General features: G+C 35.3%; 1 protein-coding gene across 5 annotated transcripts in view; it reads left to right on the top strand.

The window, feature by feature from the left end:
• The window catches only part of CCDC91 (coiled-coil domain containing 91), a 288403-nt gene that overhangs the window by 218650 nt on the left and 47650 nt on the right, over window positions 1–22103 (top strand). For all 5 annotated transcript variants that reach the window (XM_065886922.1, XM_065886923.1, XM_065886924.1 and 2 more), the window contains one exon: window positions 17123–17236. In XM_065886922.1, coding sequence (XP_065742994.1) covers window positions 17123–17236 — 114 coding nt within the window. The remainder of the gene's footprint in view (window positions 1–17122; window positions 17237–22103) is intronic.

Below are 22103 nucleotides of genomic sequence, written 5' to 3'. Positions count from 1 at the left end.
ATGGTAGTTCTATTTTTAGTTTTTTAAGGAACCTCCATACTGTTCTCCATAGTGGCTGTATCAATTTACATTCCCACCAACAGTGCAAGAGGGTTCCCTTTTCTCCACACCCTCTCCAGCATTTATTGTTTGTAGATTTTTTGATGATGGCCATTCTGACCGGTGTGAGATGATATCTCATTGTAGTTTTGATTTGCATTTCTCTGTTGAGTAATAATGTTGAGCATTCTTTCATGTGTTTGTTGGCAATCTGTATATCTTCTTGGGAGAAATGTCTATTTAGGTCTTCTGCCCATTTTTGGATTGGGTTGCTTTTTGATATTGAGCTGCATGAGTTGCTTGTATGTTTTCAAGATTAATCCTTTGTTAGTTGCTTTGTTTGCAACTATTTTCTCCCATTCTGAGGGTTGTCTTTTTGTCTTGTTTACGGTTTCCTTTGCTGTGCAAAACCTTTTAAGTTTCATTAGGTCCTATTTGTTTATTTTTGTTTTTATTTCCATTTCTCTAGGAGGTGGGTCAAAAAGGATCTTGCTGTGATTTATGTCATAGAGTGTTCTGCCTATGTTTTCCTCTAAGAGTTTGATAGTTTCTGGCCTTACATTTAGGTCTTTAATCCATTTTGAGCTTATTTTTGTATATGGTGTTAGGGAGTGTTCCAATTTCATTCTTTTACATGTACCTGTCCAGTTTTCCCAGCACCACTTATTGAAGAGGCTGTCTTTTCTCCACTGTATATTCTTGACTCCTTTATCAAAGATAAGGTGCCATATGTGCGTGGGTCTATCTCTGGGCTTTCTATCCTGTTCCATTGATCTGTATTTCTGTTTTTGTGCCAGTACCATACTGTCTTGATTACTGTAGCTTTGTAGTATAGTCAGAAGTCAGGGAGCTTGATTCCTCCAGCTCCATTGTTCTTTCTCAAGATTTCTTTGGTTATTCGGAGTCTTTTGTGTTTCCATACAAATTGCGAAATTTTTTGTTCCACTTCTGTGAAAAATGACAGTGATAGTTTGATAGGGATTGCATTGAATCTGTAGATTGCTTTGGGTAGTAGAGTCATTTTCACAGTGTTGATTCTTCCAATCCAAGAATATGGTATATCTCTCCATCTATTTGTATCATCCTTAATTTCTTTCATCAGTGTCTCATAATTTTCTGCATACAGGTCTTTTGTCTCCTTAGATAGGTTTATTCCTAGATATTTTATTCTTTTTGTTGCAGTGGTAAATGGGAGTGTTTTCTTAATTTCACTTTCAGATTTTTCATCTTTAGTGTATAGGAATGCTAGAAATTCCTGTGCATTAATTTTGTATCCTGCTACTTTACCAAATTCATTGATTAGCTCTAGTAGTTTTCTGGTAGCATCTTTAGGATTCTCTATGTATAGTATCATGTCATCTGCAAACAGTGACAGCTTTACTTCTTCTTTTCCGATTTGGATTCCTTTTATTTCTTTTTCTTCTCTGATTGCTGTGGCTAAAACTTCCAAAACTATGTTGAATAATAGTGGTGAGAGTGGGCAACCTTGTCTTGGTCCTGATCTTAGTGGAAATGGTTTCATTTTTTTCACCATTGAGGATGATGTTGGCTGTGGGTTTGTCATATATGGCCTTTATTATGTTGAGGAAAGTTCCCTCTGTGCCTACTCTCTGCAGGGTTTTTATCATAAATGGGTGTTAAATTTTGTTCAAAGCCTTCTCTGCATCGATTGAGATGATCATATGGTTTTTCTCCTTCAATTTGTTAATATGGTGTATCACATTGATTGATTTGCGTATATTGAGGAAACCTTGAATTCCTGGGATAAACCCCACTTGATCATGGTGTATGATCCTTTTAATATGCTGTTGGATTCTGTTTGCTAGTATTTTCTTGACGAGTTTTGCATCTGTATTCATCAGTGATATTGGCCTGTAGTTTTCTTTCTTTGTGACATCTTTGTATGGTTTTGGTATGAGTGTGATGGTGGCCTCATAGAATGAGTTTGGGAGTGTTCCTCCCTCTGCTATATTTTGGAAGAGTTGGAGAAGGATAGGTGTTAGTTCTTCTCTAAATGTTGATAGAATTCACCTGTGAAGCCATCTGGTCCTGGGCTTTTGTTTGTTGGAAGATTTTTAATCACAGATTCAATTTCAGTGCTTGTGATTGGTCTGTTCATATTTTCTATTTCTTCCTGGTTCAGTCTCGGAAGGTTGTGCATTTCTAAGAATTTGTCCATTTCTTCCAGGTTGTCCTTTTCATTGGCATAGAGTTGCTTGTAGTAGTCTCTCATGATCCTTTGTATTTCTGCAGTGTCAGTTGTTACTTCTCCTTTTTCATTTCTAATTCTATTGATTTGTGTCTTCTCCCTTTTTTTCTTGATGAGTCTGGCTAATGGTTTATCAATTTTGTTTATCTTCTCAAGGAACCAGGTTTTAGTTTTATGGATCTTTGCTATCGTTTCTTTCATTTCTTTTTCATTTTTTCTGATCTGATCTTTATGATTTCTTTACTTCTGCTAACTTTGGGATTTCTTTATTCTTTTTTCCCTAACTGCTTTCGATGTAAGGTTAGGTTGCTTATTTGAGATGTTTCTTGTTTCTTCAGGTAGGATTGTATTGCTATAAACTTCCCTCTTAGAACTGCGTTTGTTGCATCCCATAGGTTTTGGGTCGTCATGTTTTCATTGTCATTTGCTTCTAGGTATTTTTTGATTCCCTGTTCGATTTCTTCAGTGATCTCTTGATTATTAAGTTGTGTATTGTTTACCTTCCATTTGTTTGTATTTTTTACAGAGCTTTTCCTGTAATTGATATCTAGTCTTATAGCGTTGTAGTCAGAAAAGATACTTGATACAATTTCAATTTTCTTAAATTTACCAAGGCTTGATTTGTGATCCCAGATATGTTCTATCCTGGAGAATGTTCCATGAGCACTTGAGAAGAATGTGTATTCTGTCGTTTTTGGTGGAATGTCCTATAAATATCAATTAAGTCCATCTTGTTTAATGTATCATTTAAAGCTTGTGTTTCCTTATTTATTTTCATTTTGGATGATCTCTCCATTTGTGAAAGTTGGGTGTTAAAGTCCCCTATCATGATTGTGTTACTTTTGATTTTCCTTTTTATGGCTGTTAGCATTTGCCTTATGTATTGAGGTGCTCCTATGTTGGGTGCATAAATATTTACAATTGTTATATCTTCTTCTTGGATCGATCCCTTGATCATTATGTAGTGTCCTTCTTTGTCTCTTTTAACAGTCTTTATTTTAAAGTCTATTTTCTCTGATATGAGAATTGATACTCCCGCTTTCTTTTGATTTCCATTTGCATGGAATATCTTTTTCCATCCCCTCACTTTCAGTCTGTATGTGTCCCTAGGTCTGAAGTGCATCTCTTTTAGACAGCATCTATACGGGTCTTGTTTTTGTATCCATTCAGCCAGTCTGTGTCTTTTGGTTGGAGCATTTAATCCACTTACATTTAAGGTAGTTATCAATATGTATGTTCCTATTCCCATTTTCTTAATTGTTTTGGGTTTGTTATTGTAGGTGTTTTCCTTCTCTTGTCTTTCCTGCCTAGAGAAGTTCCTTTAGCATTGTTGTAAAGCTGGTTTGGTGGTGCTGAATTCTCTCAGCTTTTGCTTGTCTGTAAAGCTTTTAATTTCTCCATCAAATCTGAATGAAATCCTTGCTGGGTAGAGTAATCTTGGTTGTAGGTTTTTCTCCTTCATCACTTTAAATATGTCCTGCCACTCCCTTCTGGCTTGCAGAGTTTCTGCTGAAAGATCAGCTGCTAACCTTATGGGAATTCCCTTGTGTGTTATGTTGTTTTTCCCTTGCTGCTTTTAATATTTTTTCTTTGTATTTAGTTTTTGATAGTTTGATTAATATGTGTCTTGGTGTGTTTCTCCTTGGATTTATCCTGTATTGGACTCTCTGTGCTTCCTGGACTTGATTAACTATTTCCTTTCCCATATTTGGGAAGTTTTCAACTATAATCTCTTCAAATATTTTCTCCGTCCGTTTCTTTTTCTCTTCTTTTTCTGGGACCCCTATAATTCGAATGTGGTGCTCTTAATGTTGTCCCAGAGGTCTCTGAGACTGTCCTCAGTTCTTTTCTTTCTTTTTTCTGTATTCTACTCTGCAGTAGTTACTTCCACTCTTCTATATTCCAGGTCACTTATCCATTCTTCTGCCTCAGTTATTCTGCTATTGATCCCTTCTAGAGTATTTTTAATTTCATTTATTGTGTTGTTAATGATTGTTTGTTTGCTCTTTAGTTCTTCTAGGTCCTTGTTAAACGTTTCTTGAATTTTCTCCATTCTATTTCCAAGATTTTTGATCATATTTACTATCATTATTCTGAATTCTTTTTCAGGTAGACTGCCTATATCCTCTTCATTTGTTAGGTCTGGTGGGTTTTACCTTGCTCCTTCATCTGCTGTGTGTTTCTCTGTCTACTCATTTTGCTTAACTTACTGTGTTTGGGGTCTCCTTTTTTCACGCTGCAGGTTCGTAGTTCCCGTTGTTTTTGGTGTCTGTCCCCAGTGACTAAGGTTGGTTCATTGAGTTGTGTAGGCTTCCTGGTGGAGGGGACTAGTGCCTCTGTTCTGTTGGATGAGGCTGGATCTTGTCTTTCTGGTGGGCAGGTCCACGTGTGGTGGTGTGTTTTGGAGTGTCTGTGGCCTTCTTATGATTTTCGGCAACCTCTCTGATAACGGATGGGGTTGTATTCCTGTCTTGCTAGTTGTTTGGCATAGGGTGTCATGCACTGTAGCTCGCTGGTCGTTGAGTGAAGCTGGGTCTTGGCGTTCAGTTGGAGATCTCTAAGAGATTTTTGCCGTTTTATATTACATAGAGCTGGGAGGTCTCTTGTGGACCAGTGTCCTGAACTTGGCTCTCCCACCTCAGAGGCACAGCCCTGATGCCTGGCTGGAGCACCAAGAGCTTTTCATCCACACAGCTCAGATTAAATGAGAGAAAAAATAGAAGGAAAGAAAGGAAGGTAGGAAGGAAGGAAGGAAGGAAGGAAGAAGGAAGGAAGGAAGAAAGAAAGAAAGAGGATAAAATAAAATAAGTGTCCATCGACAGATGAATGGATAAAGATGTGGCACATATATACAATGGAATATTACTCAGCCATACAAAGAAACGAAAGTCAGTTATTTGTAGTGAGGTGGATGGACCTAGAGTCTGTCATACAGAGTGAAGTAAGTCAGAAAGAGAAAAACAGATACCGTATGCTAACACATGTATATGGAATCTAAAAAAAAAAAAAAGATTGTGATGAATCTAAGGCAGGACTGGAATAAAGACACAGACTTAGAGAATGGACTTGAGGACACGGGGCGGGGAAGAGTAATCTGGGTTGAAGTGAGAGAGTAGCATTGACGTATGTACACTACCAAATGTAAAATAGATAGCTAGTGGGAAATAGCCGCATAGCACAGGGAGATCAGCTCGGTGCTTTGTGACCACCTAGAGGGGTGGGATAAGGAGGGTGGGAGGGAGACCCAAGAAGGAGGGGATATGGGGATATATGTATACATATAGCTGATTCACTTTGTTATACAGCAGCAACTAACACAACAATGTAAAGCAATTATACCTCAATAAAGATGTTAAAAAAAGAAAAAAAAGAAAATAAAGTAAAATTAAAATAAAGTTATTAAAATAAAAAATAATTTAAGAAAATAGTTTTAGAAAGTAAAAAAAAAGAAAAGCATACAGACAGGACCCTAGTACAAATGGTAAAAGCAAAGCTATACAGACAAAATCACACACAGAAGCATACACATACACACTCACAAAAAGAGAAAAACGGGGGAAAAAAAAAAAAAGATATATATATATATATATATCTTTGCTCCCAAAGTCCACCTCCTCAATTTGGGATATTTCGTTGTCCTATTCAGGTGTTCCACAGATGCAGGGTACATCAAGTTGATTGTGGAGATTTAATCCACTGCTCCTGAGGCTGCTGGGAGAGATTTCCCTTTCTCTTCTTTGTTGGCACAGCTCCCGGGGTTCAGCTTTGGATTTGGACCCGCCTCTGCGTGTAGGTCGCCTGAGGGCGTCTGTTCTTCGCTCAGGACTGGGTTATAGGAGCAGCTGCTTCAGGGGCTCTGGCTCACTCAGGCTGGTGGGAGGGAGGGGTACAGATGCGGGGTGAGCCTGCGGCGGCAGAGGCCAGCATGACGTTGCACCAGCCTGAGGCGCGCCGTGTGTTCTCCCGGGGAGGTTGTCCCTGGATCAGGGGACCCTGGGTATGACGGGCTGCCCAGCCTCCTGAGAGGGGAGGTGTGGACAGTGACCTGTGCTCTCACACAGGGTTCTTGGTGGCGGCAGCAGCAGCCTCAGCATTTCATGCCCGTCTCTGGTGTGTCCGCGCTGATAGCTGCGGCTCGCGCCCGTCTCTGGAGCTCCTTTAAGCAGCGCTCTTAATACCCTCTCCTCGCACAACAGGAAACAAAGAGGCAAGAAAAAGTCTCTTGTCTCTTCGGCAGCTCCGGACTTTTTCCCGGACTCCCTCCCGGGTAGCCGTGGTGCGCTAACCCCCTTCAGGCTGTGTTCACGCCGCCAGTCCTCTCCCTGCGCTCCGACCGAAGCCCGAGCCTCAGCTCCCAGACCTGCCCGCCCTGGCGGGTGAGCAGACAAGCCTCTCGGGCTGGTGAGTGCCAGTCGGCACCGATCCTCTGTGCGTGCATCTCTCCACTTTGCCCTCCGCACCCCTCTTGCTGCACTCTCCTCCATGGCTCTGAAGCTTTCCCCTTCTGCCAGCCGCAGCCTCTGCCCGTGAAGTGGCTTCCTAGTGTGTGGAGACCCTTCCTCCTTCACAGCTCCCTCCCACTGGTGCAGGTCCCGTCCCTATTATTTTGTCTCTTTTTTCTTTTTTCTTTTGCCCTACCCAGGTACGTGGGGAGTTTCTTGCCTTTTGGGAGGTCTGAGGTCTTCTGCCAGCGTTCAGTAGGTGTTCTGTAGGAGCTGTTCCAGATGTAGATATTTTTCTGACGTATTTGTGGAGAGGAAGGTGATCTCCGCGTCTTACTCTTCCGCCATCTTTAAGCTCCTCCCTGCATTCAGTCTTAAAAGCGTCTTCTATTTGGCAGCATGCAGAATTAAAACTCAAAAGCATAAAAAGTCTTACAGCGCCAACGAGGCAGGAGGCAGAGTTCATGCCTGCCAAGAGGCATATTTTCAGAACGAACTCTGAGAACAACAAAAATCTGTGTTCAAATTACCCCCAAGTCCTTGGCCAGATCCTAAATTGCATATGCAGAGTGCAAGACTCTTAAAATCCAGCAGCAAAAAAGAACAGCTGAGAGGCTAAAGAGCTGACCAGGTACTTTGGGGAAGTAAGGGTTGTAAGTTAAGTCTTGCAAAGGTAGAAGTGTTTTGATAAAGACTTTCATTTGAGAATCCCTGAAAGGCCTCACTTTTTAGAATAAAGCCACAACCTAGGAATAAGGGCCCTTACAAAACAACATGTAAAAATGGCCAATAAGCATATGAAAAGGTGCTCAATATCATTATTCATGCTGGAAATATGAATTAAAGTCACAAAGAGATACCAGTATACCACTGCCCTGGGTATGGATATAATTAAAGGGACTGACAAAATACCAAGTACTGACAATGATGTGGATCAGTTGGACCTCTAGTGCTTTTTTGGTGGGAGTGTAAATTTGCCTACTTTTTAAAAGTGTGTGGCCGTATTTACTAAGTAGCTCAACACATGTATACTCTGGCACCCACCATTTCCACAATTATGTATGCACTCAACAGAAATTAATGCTTATGCCCACTAAAAGATGTGTAAAGGAATGATAAAATGAGCTTTCTTCATAATAATCCCAAACGGAAACTCTCCAAATATCCGTTATTGGTAGAATGGATGAATAAATTGTGGTGTATTGTTTGGAACACTACACCAAAATTAAAAGACAAACTAATGATACACTCTACAATATGGATGAATCTCAAAAATTTTGTGTTGAATAAAATTTGGTCACAAAAGCATAAATATGGTGTGATTCAAATTTTATGACCTTTAAGAACAAGAAAAAGTAACCCATGGGAATAGAAATTACAATAGTGGTTGTCTATGATGGGGAGAAGCATGAGAGAACTTTCTGTGGCATTTAATTGTTCTTTTTCTTGATCTGGGTAGTGAGTAAATGGGTGTATATGTATGTAAATATCCACTGAGTGATACACTTAAAGTTTGTGCATTTCACTGTGTATGAAATTTATAAAGAAAACTAAGCACAAAGGAAAAAGATTGCAGTCATTTATAAAATAGTTATTTACTTAAAAAGCTGTGAGAGGCATCTATAGTGTTACTTCAGAGGAAAATCATAGCCTTAAATATTTAAATTAGAAAGTAGAAAAGACTGCAAAATAATGAGCTAATAACACTTCCAATTTATTAAGGAAGCTAGATAAGAAAAAATAGAATAATCCAAAGAAGATAGAAGGAAAACAATAATAAAGGTTATGACAGAAATGCATGACATAGATTAGGAAGTTTACAAATACTAAACTGTCATTTTTTAAAGACATAAAATTCACAAATCTTTCACAAGATTAATGGACGAAAGAGGAATGTTATTAATGAACATTATCAGCGGGATGAATCTTTATTTAGGATAATTTAGATCCTATAAAAATTTTAGAGATGATATAGCAATATAAATAACAATACCAATCAACTATAAAGCTTAGATGAAATGAAAGAGTACCAAGAAAAATATAAATCCCAGAACTGATGCAAGAAGAATTAGAAATGCTAAATAGTTCTGTAGCTGCAGAAGAAACTGTATCTGTAGTTTAAAAATATTCATTTTTCTCTAAAAAATAAATGTAAATACTCCCCTCCCAGTAGATGGAGTCCAGTTTCCCTCCCCTTGAGTGTTGACTGGACTTAGTTCATATCTAATGAACAGATTATAGAAAGGGAAAAAATGTTAGCTTTATGTTAGAGACACCTGGCAGATAGCCCTTTAACCAAATGACCAAAGTTAACATTGCCAGTGATAAATTATGTTTAATGCCATGTTGCCCCTGATATGATACAATGAGAGGCATTCTTCACCTTTATGGTATTCTTCTCCAAAATTCATAACCCCAGTCTAATCATAAGGAAAAAAAAGGCAAATCCAAATACCTGAAAAGTATTCTTCAACAGTGTCAATATAATAAGGAGGACTGAGAAACTACCACAGATTGGAGGAGACTAATGAGACATGATGTCTGAATGCAATGTTCTGCCCTGGTTTAATCATGGAACAGAAAAAAGGCATTATTGGAAAAACTGATGTAATACAAATAAAATCTGTAATCTGTTTAATATTACTGTATGATACTATTTCTTAGCTTGATAAATGTACCGTAATTATGTAAGATGTTAATAGGAGAAGAAGCTGGATTAAGGGAATATGAAAACCCTTGTACTATCGTTGCAAGTTTTCGGTAAATCTAAAATTATTTCAAAGTAAAAAAGTTTCATAATTTTTTCTAACACATATCTAGTTAAAAAGAGCAGTTTTACCTACTCCCTTCTAAAACCTCACTGAAATAAAACCTCTGAAATGGAGCCCTAAATGAGAAGTGGAGATGACTGAGAAGACCAACGTACAGTATACAGTGTACATTTTAGAAACTCCCAAAGGCTTACTCATTGGTGTCACCAGATATCTCTAGAAGTGAAAATGAAGAGGAAGCTTCGAATAGAAGGAAAGTTTGGAGGTCTGTTTAATAAACATATAGATCCCCACTTATTCTCTGCCAGTTCTGGCAGAAAACTGGGATTAGTTCTCTGGAAAAAAAAGAGAGAAATAGAGAGTCTCTAGACCAGGGATCACCAAGCACAGCTGAAGGTATAGATGCTGTAATGAAATGGGGTTGGGAGGACAGCAAGGTGAAAAGGTTTAAGCTGCTTATTGAGAACCTTAGCCATTTTTCCCATCACAGCTCTCAGAATGCTGACAACCAGACAGGAAATTGGAAGATTCTTTTCTGAGGAAGCTAGTCAACCCAAGATAAAAGACTTAAATGTATTGGTATCAGAAATTGCCCCAAGGAAACAACCCAGCCAGATTGCTCTGCTATTAAGATCACAGTCCATAAACCACAACTGCAAGCACAGAGATGTTACTCAGCATTTTAGTACTCTACTCTTTAAACATGAGCAAACAGTCGAGTATGAACAGATAATTTCCCATGAAAAGCAGAAAATAAAACATTCTATGGATATACGAAGAGTTTAAAAAACTTATTAATTTCCTCAAGAGTAAGAGAAGATTTTGCATCTATGAAAGGAAGAGGATGCTTTTTTTTTAAGTCAAATAAAAGGATTAGAAACAAAATACAGTAGAATGTTTAAAAAAACAAGAGTCAGAAGATGAAGTGATAGAAGTCTTCCAGAGAAAATTGTATAAAAATTTTATTAAAATATAAAAATTGTATTAAAAATTTTATTCCATTGAAGAAATGGAAAATAGGAGTGAAAATTCAGACCAGAAAATATGGCAGTCAGTTCAGGAGGCTCATTAGCTGAATAATAGGATTTTGAGAAATAATAATAAAAAAAGCAGAAAATAGAATGCAGGAAACAATATAATAATAATAGTAGTAGTATTAAAGTAAATCTTGCAGAACTGAAAGACATGATTTTCTAGATTGTAAGATATGAGTTTCTAGGTAGGCCTGTAACTAAGTTTGTTGTTAAATTTTTGAAAAACAAAGGTAAAGAAAATTAACAAATGTTCTCATAAGAGAGAAAAATTTTGTGCAAATGATGGGGAATCAGAATGTAATCAGACTCCTCAATAACCTTGAAAACTGAACAAATTTCCAACCTAGAAATTCACACTTAGCCAAACTATAAATTAAGTGTGAGGGTAGAATGAAAGCATTTTCAAGACAAAGGTGATATCAAAACAGTTCTCATGTGCCTTTTCTCAGGAATCTCCTGGAGTAGGTACTCTATCAAAACAAAGAAGTAAACCAGTAAAAAAGGATCCAGTGGTATCTAGAAAGCTGAAGATAACAGCTCAAGAGAGATGTAGCGATACCCCTAGAAAAATGACTGAGGGAAATCCCAGAATAGACAGCTATGTAGCAGACCTAGAGAACAACCAATCCAGGTTGGAGATATGTCCAGGAGATTTGTCTCCAAGAAAATAAACATAATAGAATGCCTGATATCTTTGAATATATTGAGAAGATAATTAGACAATTAGATAAGAATTTTGGAGTTAATGTTTAATACATACTCGCTTAGGCCAATATAATGTATCAGTAGTAACATTGTATCATTTCTGAGCCCATATCTAAGAGACCTTAAAAGACCTTTCACTCTTCTTTTACAATTCTGTCCAGCTGCTATGTGAAAAATCCCGAGCTAGTCTGCAGGAGCTGGGAGCCCACAGGAAGGAGAAACAAGCCATCCTACCATAGGCCATCCTAGAAGTAGTGGCCACATCAGACCCAGCAGTTGATTGCAGATACATGGGAGAGCCCAGGCAAGACCAAAAGAACTGTCCCGCTGAACCCAGCTCAGATTGCCAACTTACAGAATTGTGAGCTAAATCAGGGATTGGCAAGCTTTTTGTGTAAAGGGCCAGATATTAAATATTTCAGGCATTTATGGGCCAAGAGGTTTAATTGATACTATTATGTAGGAGTTTATGTTAACCCAAGAAAAAGCAGATATTCACAAATTTTTTTTATTGATGAAATTCAATATGTAGTATTGATAATAAGGATAATTTTTCATAGTGTAGCTCTACTAGTGAGAAGAATAGAATTCTCTTTGGGGAGGATAACATTTTGCTTGATTGTGGTTCAATTAAGTATCCCTATCATCAAAAATGGTTACAAATACTCATTTATTAATGCTAATATGTAATGAGACTACATATTTCATCTTTAAGAATGTCTTTCACACAAATAGGTACTGGCAAATGTTGATATCTGTCCATGAGCATATGATTTTAATTGAGCATATTCATTAGCTGAGAAGCATCTATAGAATCAGGTTCTTCTATTAATATTTTCCATTTAGCATATCATTACAATGCAGATTAATTATTTCCAATTGAAAGTTAGATGAAAGCTCCTCAGTTGCCCAGTGAATGGATTTTGAAATGTGGAAATTCCATTTGCAGTTGGATCAATGTGTGAAAAGCACTGATGAAGCTGTAGTGTGAGCTCGTAAATTCATGTAGGAATAGAAGTCTCACTTCATTTTTTTAACTGTTAATGCACAGGAAGTGCATACAGCAGCTTGACTTTACTTATGATTCAGACACTCATTTTCTAAGGTACATTTCCACAACTACGTGCAACTTTTAAAATAATACATAATTAGATAATATGCATACGTCATGTATAGAAACAAAAATTAAGTGCACTATTGCCCTAGAAAAATCTTTGATACTGTGTTTTACTGCCCAAAGATCAAAATTAAATTGATTGCTGTGATTTGTTTCCCATAAATAATTTAACTGTGTTTACAATCCTTAACTAAATCGCACTGATAAAGAACAACCTCAGACCGTTTATTAAGTCACGATCCCATTTTTACTGAAATGTATGGTGGATTTAATGGATACTAAAGCATAACTATACTTTTAAGCAATGAGGAGAAATTTTTAAATCTTATACAAAATGTTACATAAGCTTTTAGCCCTAAATGACATTCATCATGACACATTTAATTGTAACAGTATAGAAACTGATCCCAGTCATTCATTTTTAAAAATATGTAGAACTCTTTCTTCCACACTTAAAAACTAGTTATATAATCGTTTGGATGTGATTTCTTGCACATTTTTTATTTTTAGACAAAAAAATATTTATGATGAGAAGTATTAACATCTATTTTAACAAACCATAACACATATGCAAATGGATAATTTTCCCTCCAAACTGTTTATTTTAGAGCAGTGCTTCTCACCTGGAGGGGATCCAGTGAGCAGATGCCAAGTATGCTGCTCATAACAGGACTCCCGCCTCCACCCCCAGCAAGGAATTGTCAGTAGTACCAAGGTTGAGAAACCCTGCCCTAGAGAATATATCACATCCCAGGGGTTTGGCCATTACTAAAATATTCCGGAAAATGTTCTTTCAGAATTATCTTGTTTGAATATACTCATTGGTGTCAAGTCTTCATCTCTTGTGAGGTATATTTTATTTTAGACTAATCCTCATGACTCATAGGGACAATTTAGTTCATTCATGGAACTCAACAAAACATGCAGGCAGATATTTACACACACTTGAATATGCACACAAAATTCATTAATCATTTCTAAGTAATTGAGAATTTGGGCTGGTTAGAAAATGGAAGACTTAAACTACTTTTTTGCGGTATGCGGGCCTCTCACTGTTGTGGCCTCTCACATTGCGGAGCACAGGTTCCGGACGCGCAGGCTCAGTGGCCATGGCTCACGGGCCCAGCCGCTCCACGGCATGTGGGATCTTCCCAGACGGGGGCACGAACCTGTGTCCCCAGCATCGGCAGGCGGACTCCCAACCACTGCGCCACCTGGGAAGCCCCTTAAACTTTACTTCTGTATGATATTCAAAGATATTTATTGACAAGTAGTATTTATTCTTTTTTTTTTTCATTTTTATTTTATATTGGAGTATAGTTGATTAACAATGTTGTGTTAGTTTCAGGTATACAGCAAAGTGATTCAGTTATACATATACATGTATCTATTCTTTTTCAAGTTATTTTCCCACTTAGGTTATTACAGAATATTGAGCAGAGCTCCCTGTGCTATACAGTAGGTACTCATTGGTTATCTATTTTAAATATACAGTGTGTGTATGGATTTCACAACCTTGACTGTCACCTAACTCCCAAATGGGGAGGAGAGAATCAAGGAAACTTTCTTGGTAAATGTTCTTCTTCAACTCAAAAATTAGGAAAGGAGGGTCCTCAAAAATGTGGACTGAGCAGACAGTGTAAACTCGCAGCCCCTTCCCCCCTAAAAAAAATGTTAACTGAAGAACATAGTAGCTAACTCTTCATGTTTTTTCTGGATATATCCCTTTTATTTAAATTGATCCTTTTGCCTTCAACCAAACAGATCTAGTCAAATTTACTTATATGACCCTTACTAGATAGAAATTCTGGTTGATATTCAGTATGATATGGATTTATCTTTTATATTCAAATAATCCAGATCTACAGTAGTTTTAAAATTATAAAACCCTTGAAAACCAAGGATTTCTGTAATTTGGCTGTTGGCAAAACCTGTCCTGAACTAATGTGAAACTTATACTTTTAATTTACCCACATAGTGTGAATATTCATACCCTTCACTGAAGAGCTATTAATGTGTTTTATTTCAGGGGGCTTAGTAATATATGCACTACTTTTTGCCTTTATGAAATCTGAAAATTTTCGAATTCCAAATTAGTAAGTATGAAACCAATAGAAATTATAATAGTAGATGCTTTTATTTTAAATAATCTTTTTTTGTCCTCATTTTTTTTTCAAAAATTACTACAGTTTTTCATAATGACATATCACCTCACACCAGTCAGAATGGCCATTATCAAAGTCTACAAATAATAAATGCTGGAGAGGGTGTGGAGAAAATGGAACCCTCCTACACTGTTGGTGGCAATGTAAATTGGTGCAGCCACTGTGGAAAACAGTATGCAGGGTTCCTTAAAAAACTAAAAAGAGTTACCATATGATCCAGAAATCCCACTCCTGGGCATATATCCAGAGAAAGCTCTAATTTGAAAAGATACATGCACCCCAGTGTTCGTAGCAGCACTGTTTACCATATCCAAGACATGGAAGCCACCTAAATGTCCATTAACAGATGAATGGATAAAGAAGATGTGGTACATATATGGAATATTACTCAGCCATAAAAAAATGAAATAATGCCATTTGCAGTAACACGGATGGACTTAGAGATTATCATATTAAATGAAGCCAAATAGAGAAAGACAAATACCATATGATATTGCTTATATGTGGAATCTAAAAAAATGATACAAATGGACTTATTTACAAAACAGAAATAGACTCACAGACATAGAAAACTTACGGTTACCAGAGGGGACAGGGAGGAGGCATAAATTTGGAATTTGGGATTAACAAATACACACTACTATATATAAAATAGATAAACAATAAGGACCTACTGTATAGAACAGGGAACTATATTCAATATCTTGTAATAACCCATAATGGAAAAGAATCTGAAAAAGAATAGATATATATATACATATAACTGAATCACTAGGGTATATACCTGAAACATTGTAAATCAACTATGCTTCAATAAAAAATTAAACATAAAAAATACTATAGTTTTTTGACTTTAATCTTTTCAGAAAATCATGGAAACAACTTTGTATTTTATTATCTCATCAATGGAACTAAAGCTTAATGTACTTAAGTGATAGAAAATAAAGAGTAACAGTTGTCAAAGTCTTACTATAGTGCTTTTGAGATTTGTGACTTAACTTTATATATTAGGGAGGGAATCCAAAAAATTATGAGTTTACCAATATTAAAGTAGGAAGAGGACACAATCAAGCAAATGATAAGAACTAATATGTATATTGCTAATATTTCTATGAAAAATGCTTCATATCACATAATCTTTTAAAATGCAGAATAAAGTTAGATATGATTATCCCTTAAATAAACAAAGATTTAAAAACTGGTGAGACTAAATGTAATCAAGGTTGCAAGAAAACAGCTATTCTCATGGGCTGCTTATGGGAAAAAATTGCACAAAATGTCAAAAGCTGTAAGAGAGCTCAAAAATTATATCCCTTGGGCAACATGATTCTACCTCATGAATTGAAATTAAGGAAGTATCTAATATGCACCACAAAGTTACATATATGGATGCTTGTCACTGCTTTATTAAAAATGACCAAAATATCCATGAATAAATATTAGTAAAATAATTTGTTATACATCCCAGTAATGGAATATAAAATCATAAAAGAATATATAATTACTTTAAAATATTCAAAATGTATTTTAAATGAAAAATGCCAGAGTTAGAAAATAGTATGTACAGTTTGAGACCCATCCTCTTCATACCCAATTTTGTATGCGTGTGTGTTTGTTTTGTGTTCATATTTTTATGTATTTCCTAATTTTCTATAGTAAATATATTCATAATAGAAAATTCTTACTACTTCATATTTTCTAGGTTTTATGTATATATATATGTATATATTGATTATATGTGTCTGCAATTAATCAGGAAAAACTAAACAAAAACATATATACGCTACAAAGTGAAGGGTCTTCAAGGATAACAAAATAAGGGAAATACAACTGAGAAATTTCAAGGCATTTTCTAATTGATAGCCTGTTCAAAAAAAGGATGATACCTTTGTAGACAAATGAAAGTTATAGAAGTTTGCTGCATTCTTCCAGTCCATGAAATGCTATTTTAGCAGAAAATATTTCCTGGTTTTTGAGAAGTGTTACATTTCTTTTTCAGAATTTTAGCCTTCTTTCTCTTTATCTGAAAATTTGAACTCTCTCAGGGTTCTTGATTACTATTTCAGTAAAATGGGGAATATCACTTTTTCCCTAGATTTCTCATTTCATATATTAGCACACAGGGTAGAATTCTTACCTCTCATTCATGGTGTCCAGCTCTCAACATCTTAACCTGGCAGAAGAACTAAACTAGCTGTAAATCTTACCACCCAGACCACACTTGATTATTGTATGATGGGAAAATTAAATGTGAATAAAACAGCCTAGAGCATTAGGGTGTTCTTGGAAGAATAAACACAAGTTGGAAGTCTTATGTGGACAGTGCAAAGTACAGGAAAGCAATCAATCATGTAAACATCAAATGAAAGATCGGTAAGGAAGCCATTGGAGTCTGTCGGGCGCTCCCTGCAATAAATGGCTTACTCCATTTCTTTTCCCTTTCACTCAGTTTAGAAAAGTGAATTCTGTGGAATCTCTAACAGAACCCAAAAGATTTCATTAAGTTCTTATTCCTGTTTAAACGTATGCTTTGAAAAGAATGAGCTCAACCCACTGAAGAGGGTTTTTAGTTTATATAAAATGGGCACAAACATGTCATAGCATATACCTCCCTGACTTTTTTCATCCTCCCACAAACAGGAAACTGTTAAGGCAGCAATAATAGAAGAGCAAAAGCGAAGTGAAAAGGCTGTGGAAGAGGCAGTGAAGAGAACAAGAGATGAATTGATAGAGTATGTAAAGGAACAGAAAAGGGTAAGTATCCCCTGAAGGGTTTTAACTTGTGCTTCCACAAACTGAAGCATTGGCTTTGGTACAATGACATGAAATTTTAAAATATTTTAAATGTCCTTTGCCATCTAATTTAGGAATCTTCATCTAAGATTATTTTTCTGATATAATTTTATATTCTAATAGTTAATGTCTATAAACATAAATTCCATCTGTCAACAAAAAAAGCACACTGAATAATTTCTTGCTGGATTCCTAGAAATGACCTATAGCATTTTCAATTTAACTTTACACTTGCGAAGAAAGTAAACAGTTATAGACTTTTCGTTTTTTGGCCATAAGTTTGTTATTTCTTATAATATTTGTCAAAATTTGTATGCACTCGTTAGGCCTTCGGACTGGGTTAACACCACTGTGGTTCTAATAGATTTTATTACGGTTATCAAATTAAGGCTCTTCTGCCATAGTTCCATTTCAAAAACAAAATTCAGAAGCTTTACAAAATAAACATCATTTCAGTACAATGTGGTTTTATTAATATGTGAGTCTGAGCAGTAGCCGGAAATAATGGACTTAATAGCTTAATTTGTAGATTTTTCAACAAATCTTTATTCTTCTTAAGTAGTATCCAAGATGAGAAAGACTTAGGATGACTTAGTAATCTCTGTAATAAGCATATTATATTACATTATATTATATAACATTATATGGTGAATTTTCTCACACACTATTTTATGTCTCATTTATATGTTTAGTATAACATGTTATAAAGTATCATACTTAAAGACTATATATTATACAATATATAGTATTATATAATATAGCATAATAAAATTATAAATAAAACATAGTGTGTATGAGGACATTTGACACAATTAATTGTTGGTCAAAATGACAAATAAAAGATTATTCTTCAGTTGACAGTTAAGTAGAAGACCAGAAGTGTCATACAAACTCATGATACCACTTTAGTTCCATACCCTTACTTTGAAGCCAAGTTTGGTATGATACAAAGGAAATTCTTACCCCTCAGTAACTACCATTAGGTTTCAACAAAGCAGAGTTTGTCAGCAGAGTAAAAAATTGCTAAGTAGGCTTTTCAGATAACTTAACCACTCACAGAAGCATTTCATATGGGATTAGATCTTTGGGCATGTTATCTCAAGGTGTTTTTAAAAGCAGTTTCACCCAAACAAATTCCCGATGGGTGCGTAACCTTCTGAAGAGAAAATTCTGAGCCAAATATAGTCAACTGACTTTTCAGGAAGTGATATGTTCCCAGAAAACTCCTATTTCTATATGTATCCCCAAGGAGTTTATGTTAAATAAACTAGTTCAGAAGCAGTCATACAAGAAAGGAATTATAGATGCTTTCCACATACACACAGGAATTGTGATAGTGAAAGAACACAGACTTGAAATAAATTCAAGGAGTCTTGTGGGTATATCCTTTTGTTTTTTTTTTTAAACGGAAGTATAGTTGATTTACAATGTTGTGTTTGTTTCAGGTGTACAAGCAAAGTGACTCAGTTATACATGTATTATATATATATATATAAATAAATATAAATACTTTTTCAGATTCTTTTCCCTTATAGGTTATAACAAAATATTGAGTATAGTTCCTTGTGCTACACTAGGTCCTTTTGGTTATCTATTTTATATATAGTAGTGTGTATATGTTAATCCCAAACTCCTTTGGATGTATCCTTTTTTAACCATCTTTTCTTAATAACGTATGGCCAATTCTTACTAGAGCACTAAATTTGAACGAGAAGTTATGTAACATAACAAACCCATTCATAAGGGTATCTTAGATGAATATTTCTTTGATCAAAATGGAAATTTTTTCTTAAAAAAATCTTTAAAATCGTGTATTACTTTCCTCTCAAAAGAAGTCTTGTGGCTGCTGTAAGAAACATTTAAAATGAGAGCAGGAAATGCCTTTACAGGAGTTACCTGGTCCCTGTGTGAGGTAAATTAGCCCTTGAAGAGAACTGACAATGAACTCTGCCATTTAATCTGTGTTCTTGCAATCATATTAAAGGATTAGTATCTGTTTATGTTACATAAACTAGTTATCACGTTTAGAAATGTTCATTAAATAACAACAAAATTATGACAATATTACATTCTATGTGCACCAGAGTTCCACTTCTCTATGCTTGTTCCTTTATATGTTAAGAACTATAAATTTAATACCTGCCTTCCAGAACAGCTCTGAGTTAATACATGTAATAAAATAGAACAGCTAGAGTGTGGTCTCAATATATATGTACATTACTGAAGAAAAACAGAAAGGCCTAGTAGCATTATTTTTTGCTAATTAAAAGTGTGCTTTTCAGATTAACGTTTGGCATTCTATTTCCTCTGAGGTTTATAACATGATTCTAATAGTTTATTCCATTCTTGTTACTAGATTCACAGAAGATTAAAACTGATTTAATCACTATATTAATAGGAAGTTTATTACCATCACTTTGGGATTTGAGAGTTTTTAAAATAATACATATTGTGGAATACTTTTAATATTTGAATGTTTCCATCTCTCCAGACAGAAAAGCTGTAAAAAAGGAAAGTGGATAAAATATTTGAAATGAAAGCACCAACCAACTACTAGATCTCTTTTTTATATAACTTTTTAAAAATTAAGATTCTCTACACTCTGATTCTTTTCCAAAATGGATTTCAGTGTTTCAAGTTAATTTTTATGAATTTTGGGATCTTGGAAAATTTTCACACACACACAGAAAAGACATCTCATAACTTATAAAGTAATATTTAGAAGAAACAAAAGGGTTTTTTTAGCAAATTCATAATCTTTTTTTCTGCTTCCAAAAGACTAAATTAGGGCAACTCATCTCTACTTCTTCCTTTGTAAGATGAATTTCTGTTTGCATCAGACAAGAACACTTTTCCAGAACAAAAATTTTCCTTTCTCCTCTCCAGCTTTTTTTAACTAGAGAGTCAACTTGAGATTTTCAACATTAGACACCTCAAAAGCCCTGTAGACCTTGGTGCCAACTGGGCTTACATTCCAGTCTGTGAAGTAATCATCCCCTCTTGAAGTTTTCCAAAATCTTTGTAAGAAGTCTAATGTTGTGTTAGTTTCTGTCTTTATATGTCTTTTGTTCTAACCAATCTTTGCTTTGATATCATTTTACCCTTACCAAATTCACTAAAAGACTGAAATGAAGACTCTTTTCTCTACATCTTTTTCCTTCAGTCTTTTACTTTTAAAAGACAGAGAAACAGAATGAAAAATCTGAAATGCTTAACTTTTCAAATAACTTATAATTTATTCTACAATATTAAATGCAGTAGAATTACAAATCACCACAGAGGATAACATTGCTTTTTCTGGGTATCAACAATCAACAAGTTTTTAATCAGTGATCCAATCATTTTGAGTATTACAATTATACTAGAAGTAGAATTAGAATTATACTAGGATTAAAATTAGAATTATACTGAGAAAATGTTTTACTTTTAAATGCCATTTACCAGGGTTTTATTGTATCAAATAAATAGGGATGTCCCTGAAATTTGTAAATACTCATATTCATCTGGTCTAAACATCTTAGGACAAAGGGGCTACTTATACCTATACTACCTATGTACTAATTACGTGGATCATAATTTACACTGAAATTACATCCTAAATTATTTACTAAGTTGGATACATGGTACTTATACTGTTACTCCAAGTCCTAATAATAATCAAAGGTTAAGTGTAATCAAATCCAAACAAAGAGAGCTTTTGAAATGATCAACCAGGAAAATTATTCAAATTAATAATGGATCTGTTTCAGTGACTATTATAAGTGCCTTTCTTATAGGTGTTCTAAATGATAGTATTAAAAAATCCTCTGTAAGATCTATCTTGTTAAACCCAGAAAATAAAATTATTATATTGCGTTCACAAATTTAGTATGAAACTGAAAAGCCAAAGTTTTGCAGTCTCAGTTCTCATAATCTTTTCATTAGTTGATAGAAATTGTCTCATTCTTTAATGAATTTAGAAATTTCCATTATAATTTGTATAATAGAGAGAGAAGGGTAAACAGGAAAACCTAAAAAGATTTTAAAATACGCTCAATTTATCTGAGAATCAGCTAGGTATCCCCAAATGTAGTGATTTATATTTAACAGCCATAATATGTTTTATTAAAATTAAATTGTTTTGTTTCAAACTCTCTTGAATCATTACAAGTTCTAGATTAAGGGGTTGCAGATACACCCCATGGGTCAAATTTGGCTTGCTGTTTTTATAAATAAAACTTTATTGAAACAGCCAAATCCATTCATTTGTGTGCTACTCTTTGGCTGGTTTCATGCTGCAACAGCAGAGTTGAGTAGTTCAGAGAGACCATGGGGCCCACATAACCTAAAATATTTGCTGTCTGGCCCTTTACAGAAAATCGTTTGTCAACTCCTGCTCCAGGCTATCAAAATAATCTTGAGGAGAAAATTTCTTCCTGTCAGCCCTATAAAATATTTATTCTTTCATTATGCCTTATTGTAACTAGACAATTGAAATTCCTAAGGTGCTGTTCTGGAAAAGATTTCTTGACATTAATTGCCAGATAAGGCATTATAACATTTTAGGCCTGGTCATTAGTGACATAAACTTTATTTTAGACTAAAGGAGGTTGTAGGAAAACGAGATGGGAAAGACCACATCCCTTGACACTTCCCTAGGGAGGAAGAATTTGTGGTTGAAAATGACCTATGGCCCTTGGATTAGAATGAAGTGTTCCAACCCATCCCACAAGTTAAGAGTGTTACACATGAGCTTGCTATGAGGGAGGAAGTGTGAATAACATTCAGCAAGCAACAACTACTCACAGCCAAGCAGTGATTCCTAAAAAATAAAATCCCATCCAAATGT

The sequence above is a fragment of the Phocoena phocoena genome, chromosome 11 (genome assembly GCF_963924675.1).
Source record: "Phocoena phocoena chromosome 11, mPhoPho1.1, whole genome shotgun sequence".
Taxonomy (NCBI): domain Eukaryota; kingdom Metazoa; phylum Chordata; class Mammalia; order Artiodactyla; family Phocoenidae; genus Phocoena; species Phocoena phocoena.
This window is presented reverse-complemented; position numbering and strand designations above follow the sequence as displayed.